At 49.2% G+C, this 17,830-nt stretch overlaps 1 protein-coding gene across 6 annotated transcripts in view; it reads left to right on the top strand.

Annotated features, from left to right (window-relative positions):
* Positions 1-17,830, top strand: part of YAF2 (YY1 associated factor 2) — an 80,111-nt gene that overhangs the window by 60,793 nt on the left and 1,488 nt on the right. For 2 of the 6 annotated variants that reach the window (XM_017343269.3, XM_008259394.4), the window contains one exon: positions 17,185-17,337. In XM_017343269.3, coding sequence (XP_017198758.2) covers positions 17,185-17,337 — 153 coding nt within the window. Of the gene's footprint in view, positions 1-731; positions 845-1,059; positions 1,223-2,983; positions 3,119-12,692; positions 13,095-17,184; positions 17,338-17,830 lie in introns of those variants that run through there. The other 4 variants (XM_051850966.2, XM_070049695.1, XM_008259395.4 and 1 more) reach the window with 4 other exon arrangements.

Genomic DNA, 17,830 nt, shown 5'->3' with positions numbered 1-17,830 from the left:
CCACACAAAGGCGTCACTGCCAGGAGCAGGAGAGTGGGAGCTGCGGAGCACTGACATGCAGGCCGGATGGAGAAGCCAAACAGCTGTGTCTTCCCAACTTAGCCCGACTTGATCCTGTAGCACTGCTATTTTGTTAGAAGATGCAACATAGGAAACTTACTGAACTCTCACAAAGATACTGGTTTTTAGTAATGCCGCAAGGGATATAAATAAATAAATGTTATGTCTTCATATCTGTGGATACTTACTGTAAGTTAGTGTGTTAAGGTGCTTTCATGTTATATGTATTTTTAAATTCCTTTTAGAAAGGAGGAGTGGGGGAGCATCTGGCTTGTGGGCCTGTAGGGCCTGTGACATCATCTGGGTAGGCGCTTCCCAGACATGTGCGTACAGGACTTGAAATTCAGTAATTCTGTAGCAGGCTGATTCTTCAGTTGATAACTTTGTGTGGCCTGCAAATGATGTTGCAGATATATAACAGCCCTTGCAGAAGAGATTGCCCCCACCTGTTGAGTAGATAAGTATCAGAGTGAGGTTCAGCTCTAGGCAACGTTACTTTGGAGTCAGGCTCTTAAACATTGTGCCATCATACCTTCGATTGTTTGTATCCTTGGAACACAGGGGATATATAAAGTATTCCATTCATTCTGATAATCAAAACAATCCTGCCACATCAAGCGTAATGAAAACACGAAGTGGTTATCATTCACGAGCTCCACATCTGTGAAAGGGGTGGTGTTCCCCAGGATCTGCTCATGAGCTTGGACTGTGAGCGGGGCCCTCGTTGAACTCCTCCTGCTCCTCTGTTAACGGACGGATTTGTGGGAAGCGGTGGCTTGCCCAGGTAATTCTGGATATTGGGATTGAACTGAAGCAGTGCGGATGTAATGCCAGTCAGCTTCCTGGTTACTCTTAGTGGGAGTCAGTCTGCTTTGTAGAGGAGGAGAGAGAGAGGAGGGAGATCTGTTTGCTGGGTCATTCCCCAAGCACCACGATGGCCGAGTCTGGGCCAGACTGAAGCCAGAGCCTGGAACTCCACCTGCATCTGCCATGGGGGTGCAGGGGCCCGCACATTTGGTTCATCTTCTGCTGTCTTCCCAGGTATGTTAGCAGGGAGCTGAATGGGAAGCAGAGCAGCTGAGGCTCAAAGCAGTGCTCCAGTACAGGATCCAGCATGGAAGGTGGTAGCTCAACCCGCTGCACCACAACACCAGCCGACTTGGTGAATTTTTAAATAGTATTTCTTTATCTGAAAGGCAGTGTGACAGAGTGGCCTTGCATCTGCTGTTTCATCCCCCAAATGACTGCAGGAGGCAGAATTGGGCCAGGCTGAAAGTCAGGATCCAGGAACTCCATCCAGATCTCCAGGCAGCTGGATCAGAAGTGGAGCAGCCAGGACTTGAGCCAGCACTGTCACATGAGGTGTTAGTGTCGCAAGCAGTGACTTAACCTGCTGCGCCGCACTGCTAGTCCCAGCTTTGTGAACTTTTTTAAAAAAGCTTCTCCCTCTATTTTTTTGATGGCTTATGCATCACTTCTTTTTTTTTTTAGATTATTGGTATTTATAGACAAAATAATTTACATATTTATGAGGTACAATGTAATATTTTGGTACATGCATACATTTTAATGATCACATTAGGATAGTTAGCAATCCATCACTTCATATATTCAAGATTTATTTGTAGCATAAACATTAAAAAGTCTCAGAAAGCTTCTCTTAATACTTTTTTTAAAAAGATTTATTTATTTGTTTGAAAGTCAGAGTTACACAGAGAGAAGGAGAGGCAGAGAGAGAGAGGGGCCTTCCATCTGCTGGTTCACTCCCCAGTCAGCTGCAACAGCTGTACTGATCCGAAGCGAGGAGCCAGGAGCTTCTTCTGGGTCTCCCATGCAGTTGCAGGGGCCCAAGGACTTGGGTCATCTTCTACTGCTTTCCCAGGCCACAGCAGAGAGCTGGATCGGAAGTGGAACAGCCAGGACTCGAACTGGCAGCCGTATTGGATGTCTGCACTGCAGGCAGAGGCTTGGCCTACTATGCCACAGTGCCAGCCCAGTAACACTTCTGCTAAGTATAAAGTATAGCTCTGAGATACCTTAGACTTCTCAGTTTTTGATGACAGAATTCATCAGTGGGATGCAGAAAAGCATATATTGCTCTTGTTTTGTGAAACTTCACTTGGTTTGCCAGACGGATACTTTGTTTGAAAGTTTTTCTGCAGTTAGGCTGGCGCCACGGCTCAATAGGCTAATCCTCCGCCTTGCGGCGCCGGCCCCCGGGGTTATAGTCCCGGTCGGGGCACCGGATTCTGTCCTGGTTGCCCCTCTTCCAGTCCAGCTCTCTGCTGTGGCCAGGGAGTGCAGTGGAGGATGGCCCAAGTGCTTGGGCCCTGCACCCCATGGGAGACCAGGAGAAGCACCTGGCTCCTGGCTTCCGATCAGCACGGTGCGCTGGCCGCAGCGGCCATTGAGGGATGAACCAACGGCAAAGGAAGACCTTTCTCTCTGTCTCTCTCTCTCACTGTCCACTCTGCCTGTCAAAAAAAAAAAAAAAAAAAAAAAAAAAGAAAGAAAAAGAAAAAAAAGTTTTTCTGCAGTTTTGATGCTTGCCTTTGTTTGACAAAAGGTTATTCTGGATAATGCTGGTCACTAGAGGCAAAAAGGTATTAAGTGGTTTTCAGATCCTTGTCAGTGCCCATGCTGCCTGCATGTCTCCTTCCAGTTCTTGGACACAGATGCCACACTTGGACCTTTGCTCTCTGTGGTTCCTGCTGGTCTACTTTGTGTGTTTTGTTGAGGCCCTGCTTACTTTCACATGAGTATTTTGAATTTTGGCATTTGAAGCATTATTTTAATCTCTACTTTTATGAGGTAAATCAATTTTTATGAATTTGATTATACATTACACAGTAAGAGCAAGATTTCTCTGAAAAGTCAGAATCGTATTTGATTTCACCAGGCTGCCTGTGGAGTACCTGGTAGCCTAGTGGAGCCCATTGGTGGCACTGAGATCCTGCTTCGAGAGTGTCAGCGTGACCCTGTCCTGGGACTAGTTGTTAAAAGAGCTGTAGATCTGCTCGTTACGCCTGCAGGCCTGGCTGATGAACGCCACAGAGAGGTACGTGGAAGGAGCAGCTCTGCACACCTGCTGAGGGCTTTGGCAGCCAGCATCTTCCCTGGCTGAGGCTGACAAGTAGGGAGAGCAGCAGGAGTGGGGACACGAGCAGAGAAACTCTGCCTAGGAGGAAGCAGAGCTCAGAGGGCTGTCACAAAGGAGGGGACAGCACCTGGCACTGCTGGAATGAGTGAGGGGCAGATCAAGTGGTGATCAACTTCAGTCACCCCAGGCAGCGGGCAGCTTGTCACACGCTGACGGGGCTGTGGTCTGACGGATGAATTGTGCAGGTGTGGTGTGAGTTCAGTGAGTGCTGTAACTTCTGTGTGATATTTCACAATTCAGACGACCGGAGCCAGGTGCACAAAGAGGCCATACAGATTACCCCTAGAACGGCGCTGCTTGAGCAACAGGTGTTTACTATCGCACAGTTTGTGGGTTAAGAAGCCAGTACAAGCCAGCGCCGCGGCTCACTAGGCTAATCCTCCGCCTTGTGGCGTTGGCACACCGGGTTCTAGTCCTGGTTGGGGCGCCAGATTCTGTCCCGGTTGCCCCTCTTCCAGGCCAGCTCTCTGCTGTGGCCCGGGAGTGCAGTGGAGGATGGCCCAAGTGCTTGGGCCCTGCACCCCATGGGAGACCAGGAGAAGCACCTGGCTCCTGCCTTCGGATCAGCATGGTGCGCCGGCCACAGCGCACCGGCCGCGGCGGCCATTGGAGGGTGAACCGACGGCAAAGGAAAACCTTTCTCTCTGTCTCTCTCTCTCACTGTCCACTCTGCCTGTCCAAAAAAAAAAAAAAAAAAAAAAAAGCCAGTACAGGGGTCTGCAAGGTTAAGCATCAGCCTGCAGGTGCTGGCATCCCATATGGGCGCCAGTTTGTGTCCCAGCTATTGCACCTGTGATCCGGCTTTCTATCTGTGGTCTGGGAAAGCAGCGGAAAATGGCTCAAGTCCTTGGGTCCCTGCACCCACGTGGGAGACCTAGAAGAAGCTCCTGGCTCCTGGCTTTAGATTGGCTCAGCTCGGCCGTTGCAGCCACTTGGGAAGTGAAGCAGTGAATGGAAGACTTCTCTTTCTCCCTCTCCCTCTCTCTGTCTGTAACTTTGCCTCTCAAACAAATCTTTTTTTTTTTTTTTTTTTTTTTTTGACAGGCAGAGTGGACAGTGAGAGAGAGAGACAGAGAGAAAGGTCTTCCTTTGCCGTTGGTTCACCCTCCAATGGCCGGCGCGCTGCGGCCGGCGCACCGCGCTGATCCGATGGCAGGAGCCAGGAGCCAGGTGCTTCTCCTGGTCTCCCATGGGGTGCAGGGCCCAAGCACCTGGGCCATCCTCCACTGCACTCCCTGGCCACAGCAGAGAGCTGGCCTGGAAGAGGGGCAACCGGGACAGAATCCGGCGCCCCAACCGGGACTAGAACCCGGTGTGCCGGCGCCGCTAGGCAGAGGATTAGCCTAGTGAGCCGTGGCGCCGGCCTCAAACTAATCTTTAAAAAGAAAAGCCAGCTACAGTGGAGCTGATTCAGGACCTCTGGCATGCTGCAGCCAAGGTCCAGGAGGGGTTCCTTCGAGGCTCTTCCTCTGGAAGCAGGGCACAGACCCTGTGTCTGCTGTCTGCAGAAGGCTGCCCTCATTCCTTAGCCTGTGGGTCTCCATAGGATGTCCAAAGGCGGCAGAGATGGCAGTGTGAGTGTTGCTGTGTTCTGTTTGTTAGACGCACCTTCCTAGGCCCAGCCCACCACCAGGGAGGGGATTGGCCCAGGGCGCAGAGCAGGAGTCAGGCCTTGGGCAGGCTGTTCAGAAGACAGACACAGAGGAGAGAGACCGGTCACAGGTGCTGCACTAGTGAGCCCTCCATAAACAAGTGGTACAATGGAAACTGAACTGCGAAAGAGAAGATCATTCTCTGGACAAGACTTGTCCTGGTTGAAATCAGGCAGGTCTTACCAGTGAGTACCATCTTGTCATCCCTACCATGGCGGCAGTACTGGAATGCAGCAGTGTTTTCCAAACAGCGTCTGTTACTGCTGCCAGGCCCTGTCTTCAGAGAAGTCGGAGCATGCAGCGTCGATGTGTTCAGATCTTCGGTTCTCCACTCTGACGTTGCGTTAGCATCAGCTGGGAGACTTCACAACCAGCCAGGTCATGCAGAGTCCAGACCGGGGGTGGGGGGAGGGCAGACAAGGGACAAGGATTTTGGGAGGTTTATTTATTTATTTATGTTATTTACTTATAGCCAGGAAGGCTGCCAGCTCTGGGCCCAGTGGTGTCTCCAAAATTCCTGGAGATTGGGCTTTTCAGAGGTCGTTAAGACTAAATGAAGTCATAAGGTTGGGGTCCTCATCCCATAGATTGTGGCCTTATGAGAAGAGAGAAAAGGTCTCTGTGTGAGCAGTGGGGAAGAAGAGACAGAACAAGGGATGTCTCCATGTGTGTAGTTGGAAGGAACAGGGAGAAAGAGACAGAAAGACATCTCTGTGTGTGCAGTGGGAAAGAAGGGGGCAGGGAGAGATTTCTCCAAGTGAGCAGTGGGAAAGAAGAGGAAGAGGGATGTCTCCATGTGTGTAGTTGGAAGGAACAGGGGGAGAGAGAGAGAGAGAGAGAGAGAGAGAGAGAGAGAGAGAACGCACACGGGCGGGAGGGAGAGATGTCTATGCAGTGGGAAAGAACAGGGAGAGAGAGACATCTCTGTGTGTGTAGTGGGAAAGAAGAGGGGGGAGTTTCCATGTGTGCAGTGGGAAGGAATGGGGGGGGGATGTCTGTACAGTGGGAAAGAAGAGAGAGGGAGAGAGAGGTTTCTATGTGTGCAGTGGGAAAGAATGGAGTGGGTGGTCTCTGTGTGTGCTGTGGGAAAGAAGGGAGAGGGGGAGAGAGAGAAGGTTCCAAGTGTGCAGTGGGGAAGAACGGGGCGGGGGTGGTCTCTGTGTGCCGTGGGAAAGAAGAGGGAGAGAGGGATGTGTCCGTGTGTGCACTGGAAAGCTCTGTGAGGACGCACTGAGAAGGTGGCGTCTGCATGCCGGGAAGAGCAGTCTTTGCAGAAGCTGAGCCTGCCACGCCCGGGTCTTGGACTTCACAGCCCCACAGCTGTGAGAAGATAAATTGCTGCTGCTGGGGGCAGCTTGGAGGATGGCAGCACCAAAACAGTGGGTTCCGGAGGGGAGCGTGGAAGACCAGGTGGGAAGACAGGCGACGTCGTGTGGGAGTTGTGGGCTGAGCACGAGTTCCAGGTCTCATTTTCAGCCCCGTTGTACTCCTGTTGCCAAGCACAGTTGTAACAAGGCACAGGCCGGGAGGAGGACCTGCCGGGCACGGGCGTTGTGGAGGTGGGCAGGGGGTGTCACTGGTGTGAGATTGAAGGCGGCGTGGAAAGGAGCTGCAGGGGGCAGTTAGATGTGGGTGGGTGAGTGAGAGAGGACAGTGAACCAGCTTCCTTCCACTTGCTCTGAGCAGAGAGAGTGGAGGGCTCCTCAGCGAGTTGGGAAGAGTGGGGGTGCGGATGGGGTGCGTACCTGAGAACATTCTGAGGTGCTGCTTGATTTCCGGTGCACCTGTCAGGGAGGCAGTTATGCAGGGCTGGGCTTTAGGAAAGCCTTCGGGTAGTGATAGCAGCATGTGGATCACTTGTTCTCATCCATGGATGGATGGTTGAAACTGCTTGGAAACTCTCCAAGAATCTGAGCCTGGCCCCAGCCGTACGGCTCTCATTAAGTGAGCTCAGGGTTCCTGTTTCACTTGATTAGTGGTTAGGTTAAACATTTTTTTAGACAAATTTTATTGAGGTGTGATTGACATACAATAAGCTGCTCAATTGAAGTGTAGAATTTGCTTAGTTTTGACGTGTTAATACACGTGAATCCATCACTGTCCATCATCTCCAGAGCTCTCTGTGCCCCTTTTCAGTTCCTCCCCTGCCCTGCCCACCTGTCTGCTTGCTCAGCACCCACCTGTCTGCTTTGTGTCGCTGTAGTTTGCAGGTTCTAGAAGAGACAGAGATAGAATCACATTGTGTGGACTCTGTGCAGCTTCTGTACCCAGCCCCGTTCTTTCCCTCTGTGCTGCTGAGTGGACCCCACTGTAGGGGTGGGCCCCAGGTCCTTCATCTGCTCACCTTGGAGGTCCCCTGTTTGCAGTTTTTGGTCATGACCAGTCAAGCTGCTGTGGACATTTGTGTGTAAGTTTGAGGTGGTCCTGTGACTATATCCCCTTTTCTCAGGTGTGTCTCTGAGTGCGTGGCTGAGGCCTGTGGATTCCACGTTTCAAACCCGGGAGTGGGAGGTGGGGGTCACGTGTCCTTGAGGAATGACTTTATGCACGGCAAAGATGCAGAAACTACTGTTCTTATTAGAGTTAATGCTGGTTGTTACTTTGAGTGCAGAAGTTTTTTTCTTGAATGCTTTTGTTGTTACAAATCTTACTCTGGAGAACTTAGCAAACTTTAACTTTTGTCTTCTGGCCATGGATATTTTTCTAAAGCATCACAGGTGAATCACAGATGTGGCCAGGGTTGAGAACCGTTGTGAGAAGACAAAGTCAAGCACCATGTGAGGTCTTAGAGCAGTGCTTGCCAAGCCCCACGTCACGGGCGAGGCCTGGCCTGGGAGCTGGCCAGGGTGTGGCAGCTGTGGGCTGCTGCTCGGGGTGGAGGCCCACTCTTGCCGTAGCACGGTCTGCCGGAAGGCTGCGTCCTGTGGTAGAAGTTGCTGAGTGAAAACTGAGCTTGGACCTGGTGGTGAGGCAGGAGAAATGAGAGGTGAGGGGTGTGTTTGGAGCTGAGTGGGGAACTTTGCCAGGAAGGGAAGGGTGATGAACTTAGCTACTGCTATCGGAAAAGGCTGAGGAGTCAAGCCCCACAGCTGGCTCTGGGATCTGGCCAGCGGATTCCTGGTGACCTTGGCAGAAAGGCTTTGGGAGAAGTGGTGCAGAAGCTGGGTGCTGGTGCTGTGAGCCCACAGAATGGGAGGATGGGGTTCGGAGACCCGGGGTACAGACAACTGAGGCAAGCAGACATGGGGCAGCGGCACAGGAAAGAGATTCTTTTTCTTTAAGGTAAGAATTACCACAATGATGAGCTTTTATGCTGCCGGGAGTCACCCTCTAGGCAAGGTTGTTGCAGCAGGAACACTAGCAGGAGCGGCTAGTGGGCATCACTGTGGTGTACCTGGGTAAGCTACTACCTGCAGTGCCAGCATCCCCTATGGCCGCAGGTTGTAGTCTGATCCAGCTGCTTGCTCACATGCCTGGGAAAGCACTGGAAAACAGTCCAAGTGCTTGGGCCCCTGCACCCACATGGGAGACCTAGAAGAAGCTCCTGGCTCCTGGCTCCTGGCTCCAGGTCAGCCCAGCTGCAGCTGTTGCTGCCATTTGGAGAACAGCAGATGAACCACATCTCTCTGTCTCTCCCTCTCTCTCTGTCACTCTGCCTTTCAAGTAAATAAATCTTGTAAAAAAGGTAACACATCCTTTGCATTTTTCAGGAACACTGAAAGAAGACACAGTCCTGGCCAAAAAAAAAAAGCTGTTTTTTTTTTTTTTTTTTTGCATCTTTATTTGAGAAGTAGAGTTACAGACAGAGAGAGGGAGAGACAGAGAAAAAGGTCTTCCATCTGCTGGTTCACTTAATGGCCGCAACAGCCGGAGCAAGCTAGAGTGAGCTAGTTATTCCCTAAATGCCTGCAGTGGCTTGGCTGGGCAGGGGCCAGAGCCAGTAGCCAGGAACATGGTCTGGTCTCTCATCTAAGTGGCTGTGGGTCAAGCAGTGAGCCATCACTTTCCCCTCGGGTCAGGAGTCAGGAATCCACCTTGGGTGCTCCAGAATGGGATGCGGGCGCCTCACCGCCAGGCTGATGCCTGCTCTGCTGCCAGCGTTTTCCCTCTTAGTTCCCAAGTTGTGTTCTTCATCCCCAACAACAAAACGTTTTAGCAGCTGTTTATAACTCTTGGATTATCACGAAGTCCTAGAATTGAGTCTGTCAGATTGAGACCTGCAGGTCCGGTTGGAACTTCCCCAGGATGCCCAGGAGGGGAAACTAGGAAATCCATGCAGAGGACTGGACAGCGCGTCACACTGTTAACCCTTTGCAGGCTGTGTGGTGTTAAAGCTCCCAGTCTTTCTAGTGCAGTGGCTTCAAATGCATCTTTAAAAGCAGCTTTTCGAGATGTAATCCAGATACCATGGAATTCAGCCATTTGAAATGTACAGTTCATGATTTTCAGTCTACTAAGAGCTGTGTAGGCACTGTCAGCCTCACAGTCCATCAGTGGCTGCTCGCCATGCCATTCCTCGGTGCCCAGCCTGTCTCTGTGAGTGTGCCTGTGCAGGACGTTTGTGCAGGAGTCTGTTGTGACTGTGTGATGTTGTCAGGGCTCATCCAGGTTGTAATACCTGTCAGTAATTCATTCCTTTTTTTTTGACAGGCAGATTTAGACAGTGAGAGAGAGAGAGACAGAGAGAAAGGTCTTCCTTTTTCCATTGGTTCACCCCCCAAGTGGCTGCTACGGCCAGCGCGCTGCGCCGGTCCGAAGCCCGGAGCCAGGTGCTTCTCCTGGTCTCCCATGGGGTCATCCTCCACTGCACTCCCAGGCCACAGCAGAGAGATGGCCTGGAAGAGGAGCAACTGGGACAGAATCCGGCACCCTGACCGGGACTAGAGCCTGGGGTGCCAGCACTGCAGGCAGAGGATTAGCCTATTGAGCCGCAGCGCCAGCCTTTCAGCCGCTTTTAACTGTGTCATCCATTAGGAGGATTGTAGCTCTGTGGTAGTTTAAAAAAAATTTGTTTTCATTTTATTTGAAAGACAGGGAGAGACCTTCCATCTGCTGGCTCACTCCCCAAATATCTGTTACATATAGGGGTTCAGCTGGGCTGAAGCCAGGAGCTTCAGTGAACTCAGTCCAGGTCTCCAGTTTGGGTGGCAGGGACCCAGGTACTTAAGCTCATATCTGCGGACTCCCAGGATATACATGAGCAGGAAGCTGGAGTAGACATGGAGAAGGCAGGACATGACCCAGGCTCTTCATTATGGGATGTAGTCATCCTAAGCGGCATCTTAACCACTGTGCTAAATGCCCGCCCCATGCTTAAAAAATTCAGGTCTCATGTTGGCTCACAGAAAATTACATGGCATCTAAGGGCTCATGTTGTAGCACAGTGGGTCAAGCTGCTGTTTGCAACATTTGCATCACGTGTCAGTTTTGGTTGAAGTTCTGGCTGCTCTACTTCAAATCTAGCTTCCTACTAATGCACCTGGGAAGGCAGTGGAGGATGACCGAGGAGCTTGGGCCACTATCACACATGTGAGAGACCCAGATGGAGCTCCTGACTCCTGGCTTCAGCCTAGCCAAGACTTGGCTGTTGACCATTTGGGGACAGAGCCAGACCCTTTCACATCTCTCCCCCGCCCCCATCTTTTCTCCTTTCTCTGTCACTCTGCTTTTCAAGTAAATAAAATCTTTCTTGGAAATTGTGTATTAATCTGCATTACTACTGGAGTTAGGAAGAAGCCAGGCCTCTGCAGACCAAATCACCGCCTTGTGTTCTGTTCCGTGAGGTTTCTGCCCCTCTCTTCCCGAGGCAGCTGTCATGGGAATGAGTATCAGCAATGTTGTGGGATTTATGTGAGATAAAACTAACAGAATCTCAGATCTGAGATAGGATCGTGCCGTCAACCTAGATTACTGATCATGCGTAAATAGACCAACAGAATCTCAGATCTGAGATAGGATCGTGCCATCAACCTGGATTACTGATCATGCATAAATACCCTGTAATTGAGGTAGTTTATAGTTGGTGGTAATCTTTTTTCTTTTTAAAGATTTATTGACTTAGTTGAAAGGTAGAGTAACAGAGAGAGGGAGAGACTGAGAGATAGGGATCTTCCATCCACTGGTTCACTCCCTGAATGGACTCAACTGCCAGAGCTGGGCCAGTCCAGAGCCAGCAGCCAGGAGCTTCGTCTGGGTCTCCCACATCTGTGAAGGGGCCCAAGGACTTGGACCATCTTCTGCTGCTTTCCCAGGCACATTATCAGGGAACTGGATCAAAGGTGGAGCAGCCGGGACTCAAACTGTTGCCCATATAGGATGTCGGCACTACAGGCACTGGCTTTACCTGCTCTGTCATAGCACTGGCCCCTGGTGGTAATTGTTTTCAACATTCATCGTTTTGTCTGGTTTACCCTAGTGCATCCCGTAAGGCAGTCAGAGCTCAAGTTGTGGAGACTTGGCTATCTTGTTCTGTCTCATGAAAATTCACACTAGGAGGTGTATAAAAGAGGGTTAATTTTACTTAAAAAAGAGGAGGCCTTAAAAGTTGAAATTCAGAGTTACAATGAGAAGGAAAACTGTTTTGTAGCTACAGAAAACTAAAATCTGTTGATGTAGATTAAGAAAAAGGAATGGCTCCTTACCCGAGGTTCTGCCCTTGGCGGCTCTGGAAACTTGTCACCTTTCTCACTGAGCAGTCTGAGTTACAAGGTAATAATACAAAGAAAGGAAGGGAAATTAGAACTTCTGGTTTGTGCCATTTATAAATATTCATCAACATTGAGTAAAGAACCAAAGATGATTATTCTAATGTAGTAGCAGTTAAAGAATTAGTTATAGGTTATGTATATTCTAATTTACACACACACAAATGATTTATTATTTTAAAATTGGTCCCAGTTTTAGTATTTGAGTTCCTTTTTTGAGCAGTTCCACTTAGAAACATTGGTATTTCATGTTGGTTCTTTCTTGAGGTCTTCAAAGGAAAAGCAGAAAATTTCCATAGTTTTTACAATTACCATATGTATCTCTTGGGCACTTTTATAAATCTAGCATATATAATTAATGGTTTTCCTATATCTTGAAATATTTTGTTATTTTATTATTCTAGGAATTACTTCGTCTTTACTAATCTTTTATACCCAACCTTATAAAAAAGAGACCAAAATAATGAACTCCTGGCTCCTGGCTTCGGATCGGTGCAGCTCTGGCCGCGGTGGCCATCTGGGGAGTGAACCAGTGGATGGAAGACCTCCCTCTCTCGGTCTCTACCTCTCTCTGTAACTCTGTCTTTCAAATAAATAAAATAAATCTTTTTAAAAAAAATAGGATGGAATAGTTGTATAGCACACATTGAGTGGAACCCAAGATAACAGGTAAATAAAAGGTGACAAAACCAGCAGCCACTAGCAAGAGGTGCAGATAACGTGACTGCCGTCAGACCAACCGCTGTTCCAATGTCTCCATTTGCTGGCTAAGGCTTCCCTGACCTGGGGTCCCACGCTGTGGCACAGTAGGTTAATCCTTCACCTGTGGCACTGGCATCTCATATGGGTGCTAGTTCTAGTCCCGGCTGCTCCTCTTCCAAACCAGCTCTTTGCTATGGCCTGGGAAAGCAGTAGAAGATGGCCCAAGTCCTTGTGTCCCTGCACCGCGTGGTAGACCTGAAAGAAGCTCCTAGCTCCTGGCTTCAGATCGGCTCATTTCTGGCCTTGGGGCCATTTGGGGAGTGAACCAGTGGATGGAAGACCTTTGTCTCTGTCTCTCCCTCTCACTGTAATTCTACCTCTCAAGTAAATTTTTTTTTTTTTTTAAATCTGCAGATCCAGTGTGTCTGTGCCAGCTTCATCTGGCTCTGCTGCTTAGGGCAGTCCTCTCCTGGCTTCCTACCACTCACCTTCCAGATACCCATTTCTCTGCTTGCTCCTCTCTTGGTGCCGTCTTGGCCCTGCTCTGGCCCAGGCCACCGCAGGTTACATGTGTTCTTCACCAGAAGCTCCTGCATACTCACTCTCCTCCGCTGACCACACACTGGCTGCATCCTGCTTGCTGCGTCTGAGGAGCGGTCTTGCAGCTGGTGTCCTGTTCAGTCCCTTGGACCGATCCAGTCCATTCTCTTTGTGCAAACATTTACAGAGTACTTTCTTCTCACCACGGAGAGTAAGCCACTTAGAAGAATTCCTGATTCCTAACTCATTTGAAAAATAAAGTATTCATTGAACTTGGCCCCTCATGGTTTTGTAAAGCAAATCAAACTGCTCACCTATTTCCATTTTCAGATTTATGGACCATGAGGAGGAGGTGATGAATGCTAGCAAGATGTTGGAGAGAGGGAATCTGTGAAATGGGGAAACGACTTGGTAGCAGTTGTGTTGTAGGAGTTGGGAGTGGGCCCTTGGGATCGTGCCTTCAAACATCAAGGTAGGGCTGAGGTGTTGAGCCAAGCAGCACATAGCTGGCTCCCAGCTTGGAGGCCCTTGCTGAAGGGTGGGGCGTGCGTAATCACGTGATGAAAACATCCAGTGTGAGCAGCAGCATCGCATTCCAGAACATGTGGGGTCTTCAGTGAATCTAGAAAATCCTGGAAGAACGTTTGATTTTGTTTTTAAAGGAGTTCTGCTTTGTACTTATGAAAGCAAATACCAGTACATTTTATACATCTTCAATAATCACAGGCACTAAATAACTGAATGTGTCAATTGCAAGAAACTTAGGGATTTCTACTCTAGTTCAAAATAATACACATTTAAATGTCATTTTATTGTAATTTAAGTTAATATTTATAAATTGATGTTTCCTTACATTTTGAGCTAGAAGGAGTGACAGAACCAAGGGGAATAAGTGATCCTGGCAGAGTCACAGGCTTGTGGAAGGCAGACCCAGACTCCTAATTCCTCATGAGAGAAAATGACGATGCCTTGTAGCGGCTTTTTGTGTTAAGTGACTCACTGTTCACCAGCCACAAGCCTACACAAACCTTTCTTTTTTTTTTAGATTTATTTTATTTATTTGAAAGACAGAGTTACAGAGATAGAGAGCGAGGTCTTCCATCTGCTAGTTCACTCCCCAGATAGCTACAATGGCCAGAGCTACACCGATCCAAAGCCAGGAGCCAGGAGCTTCTTCTAGGTCTCCCACGTGGGTGCCGGGGCCCAAGGACTTGGGCCATCTTCCACTGCTATCCCAGGCCATAGCAAAGAGCTGGATCAGAAGTAGAGCAGCCGGGACTCGAACTGGTGTCCATATGGGATGCCAGCGCTTCAGGCCAGGGTTTTAATCCGCTGCACCACAGCGCTGGCCCCATTTTTTTTTTTCCCCACAAACTTTTCCTCAACCTTGCCACAGCTTGCAGGTTGATTCCTCCCTCTTCCTCCAACATAGTGAGCAGAGAAGCTAAATTCTGCAGCTCTTTGTCATCCCCCCCTCCCCATCAGTGTCCCTCCCAGGGTGACCTGAGCGTAGAGGCCACCCTGCTCTTTGGTTAACAGGCATCTTTCTTCCTCTTGGCCCTGGGTGTGCTCAGCCATTTGTTCTACAGCAAAGCTCCTTGAGTGTCTGCGGTTGTTCAGCACTGTGCTAGGTGTCGTGGCACACACTGTCGAGAGAGGGAAGCAGAAACAGCAGCTCCCACTCTCGCACTCCCTGTGTTCCCTATTCCCTGTAGCAAGAGTTACACAGAAAAAAAGGAGGCAGAGAGAGAGGTCCTCAGTCTGCTGGTTCACTCCCTATATGGCCGCAATGGCCAGAGCTGTGCCAATCTGAAGCTAGGAGCTTCCTCCAGGTCTCCCACATGGGTGCAGGGGACTAAGGACTTGGGCCATCTTCTGCTGCTTTCCCAGGCCACAGCAGGGAGCTGGATTGGAAGTGGAGCAGCCAGAGCTCGAACCAGTGCCCATTTGGGATGCCGGCACTGCAGGCAGTGGCTTTACCCGCTATGCCACAGCACCGGCTCCCTGGTGGCACTTTTGTAACCCGGATCCAATTCATGAGGGCGCACCTCTAACTATCATGTAGGACTTCTGGGAGGCACAGGTAGTCAGACTAAGGCATCCCCCACAGAGTGTTCGCTGCAGAAGGGCAAGGATGTCTGTGTGTTCTGCTCAAGCAGTTGCTGGTTGAGAGTGAGGGAGGCCTTGATTCTGTTCCTCAGCGGTGCTGCTGTGGACGCTTCCCTGCCCCTGCACCTTCTGCTTAGATGCCGCAGGTCCTCGTGAGGTCCCAGCATGATTTCCTTGGCGACTCCCCTCATTTCTGGGTAAATCAGACTCCTTAGCTTTCACTGCTGGGTTCCTTTCTGTCTGTCCAGCCTCCCTTTTTTCCACTCTTTCCATCTTAAATTTATGCTGCAGTCGTACTGAGACCCCAGATGTCCTCAAGCTGCTTTTCAAAGGGTGGTCCTGGAGCAGAGAAATCAGTGTGTATTCATGGGCTGCAGCCACGGCCTACTGGATCTGATGCTTGGCCAGGGTAAGCAAGCTGACCACACCTTCCCGGTGACTGCACAGCGCCATCTGAGTCTGTTTCTAAAACTGACTTTGTTGACAAACTCAGCCTTTAATCTCACACACACACACACACACACACAATTTATTTGATTGGTTTGAAAGGCAGAGACAGAGATCTCCTTTAGCCATGCTTGCAACAGCCAGGTCAAAGCCAGGAGCCAGGAACCCCATCCGGGTCTGTCGTGGACAACAGAGATGACAGAGACCCAGCTGCTTTGCTGTGACCTGCTGCCTCTCAGGTCCACATCAGGGGACGTGGACTGGGAGGGCAGCCAGGATTTAAAGGCACTTTGATCAGCGCCGGATGCTTGCCCCAGTAGTCTTAACGTTCACTATCCCTTTTTTTTTTTTTTTTTTTGACAGAGTCATAGATAGTGAGAGACAGAGAGAAAGGTCTTCTTTCTGTTGGGTCACTCCCCAAATCACCTCTGTGGCCGGCGCTGCACTGATCTGAAGCAGGAGCCAGATGCTTCCTCCTGGTCTCCCATGCAGGTGCAGGGGCCCAAGCACTTGGGCCATCCTCCACTGCCTTCCCGGGCCACAGCAGTGGAAGAGGAGCAACCGGGACTAGAACCCGGCACCCATATGGGATGCCGGTGCTGCAGGCAGAGGATTAACCACGTGAGCCACTGCACTGGCCCTCAGTATCACTTTTATCTGTGTGACTTTAACTCTGATTTCCCTCTCAGTCCTGTTCTTTCAAACTGTGTGGACATCTATCCTGTATATCCTTCCAGTAGATCAGATGAGGTAGACTGTAGGCAAAGTTTGCTGTCTGTAGCCTGAGATCTGTTTTGCATACTATTTCCTGTTGGCAGCCTTGAAGCTTTGAATCTTCAGTTGTGCAGTATTTTCTCATTTACTGTTTTGATTTGCTGTAAAGACACACACAAACACACACTCATTTGCAAGATTTTTTTTAAAAACTCTACTAACCAAAATATTTCCCAGGCAATAAAGTTAGCAGTGTTTGTAGATCATCTGTTAAATATTTTTCTTTGTCTCCCTTTCTCTCTGTTTCCCTCTGTGTTCCTTAAGATCTAGAGACTATAGGTTTGGAATCATGACCTCAGCTTCCCAAGTTGTGTTCTAAAGCTGGAGGGGCCCTTGACCTTGGGTGCCAGTAGGGTGATAGGTTGTACTGGCAGAGGCCCAAAGGAGAAGCCAGGCAGTATTTCTGGTATCTGTGTGCAGTTCCTATAGTAGATTCCCACTAAATACAAGTCTTGTGTGAGGGAGTGAGTAAGGAGGCAAGTCCAAAGGACTGGGCCGATCTTCAGGGTTAAGAAAGCATAATGAGATTGTGGCGAGGAGGAACTTGAAGTATTCAGGCAGTAAGGAGTGAAGGATGTTGACACTCAGTAAGTATTTGTTAAATGACTAAATTAAAGTTTTTAATGGAAAGATCAAACAGCCATGTCACAGATATTAGTTATTTCCTTGGAAGGAGGAAACTGAGACAAAATACTATATTAGTGTAAACTCAAGTTTAGTTTTTAATAATCTGTTTATATGTGCCTTCCTATGAGCATTTGATACATATTTTTAACAGGTTATTATGTTGGTTTATGTTGTTAAATTCTAATGTTCTTACCATATACCTTGGACTATAACTTTTAACTGTTACTGTAGTTCTACTTTTGTTGGACAGGAAAGACACTAATATATATCTTTTAAATCACGCGTCTGGATTACCTTATATTTGAGGAATTTTGTCCTTGAAAATCATCTTAGCATGTATCTGTCCTGCTAACAGGAAGGATATAAACTCTGCATTGCAGTAAAACCTCTCTTCTTGACATGCATGCAGGAAGCCCCGGCCCGTCTCCCAGCTGGTTGCACAACAGGTCACACAGCAGTTTGTGCCCCCTGCACAGTCAAAGAAAGAGAAAAAAGATAAAGTAGAAAAAGAAAAAAGTGAAAAGGAAGCAACTAGCAAAAAGAACAGTCATAAGAAAACCAGGTAAATCTGCAGTGTCTTGTCTTTGATTTATTGAAATGAAGCTTTCTTACTCCTGTTGCCATCACTTGTATTCCTGTACACAGAATAGGAGTTAAGCATCTCTCCTCTGTTGTTGTCAAGTATGGTGAAAGGTGTATTGGAAATTAAACACAGAGGACGTGAATATGAGCTTAAATGAGAGGATGCTGCTTTTCTTTTTCTTCACACACCGAAAGAGCTCTTTGAGCGGCAGAAGTGCTCTGAACCCCGGACATCTATCTGCAGGGGCTCTCAGGCCACCGTGCAGGAAGCCGGCCCCTCTGGAGCCTGGGGCCCGGGGGGCTCCACCCTGAGCGTGGCTCAGTCTGAGCTTTCACCACGTGCCTCTGCTGCAACAGCAGGGCGTGGCCGCACAGGAGACTGCTCCCGGGCCAACCCGGGTTGCGTTTTGCTTGTTTTAACATGCTGAGGCTCATGAGTGGTTGGTTGGTTAATGTTAATGATTTGAAACATT

This window comes from Oryctolagus cuniculus, chromosome 9, assembly GCF_964237555.1.
Source record: "Oryctolagus cuniculus chromosome 9, mOryCun1.1, whole genome shotgun sequence".
NCBI classification, from domain to species: domain Eukaryota; kingdom Metazoa; phylum Chordata; class Mammalia; order Lagomorpha; family Leporidae; genus Oryctolagus; species Oryctolagus cuniculus.
The sequence above is the reverse complement of the archived record's forward strand: the minus strand, read 5'-3'. Positions and strand labels throughout refer to the sequence as shown.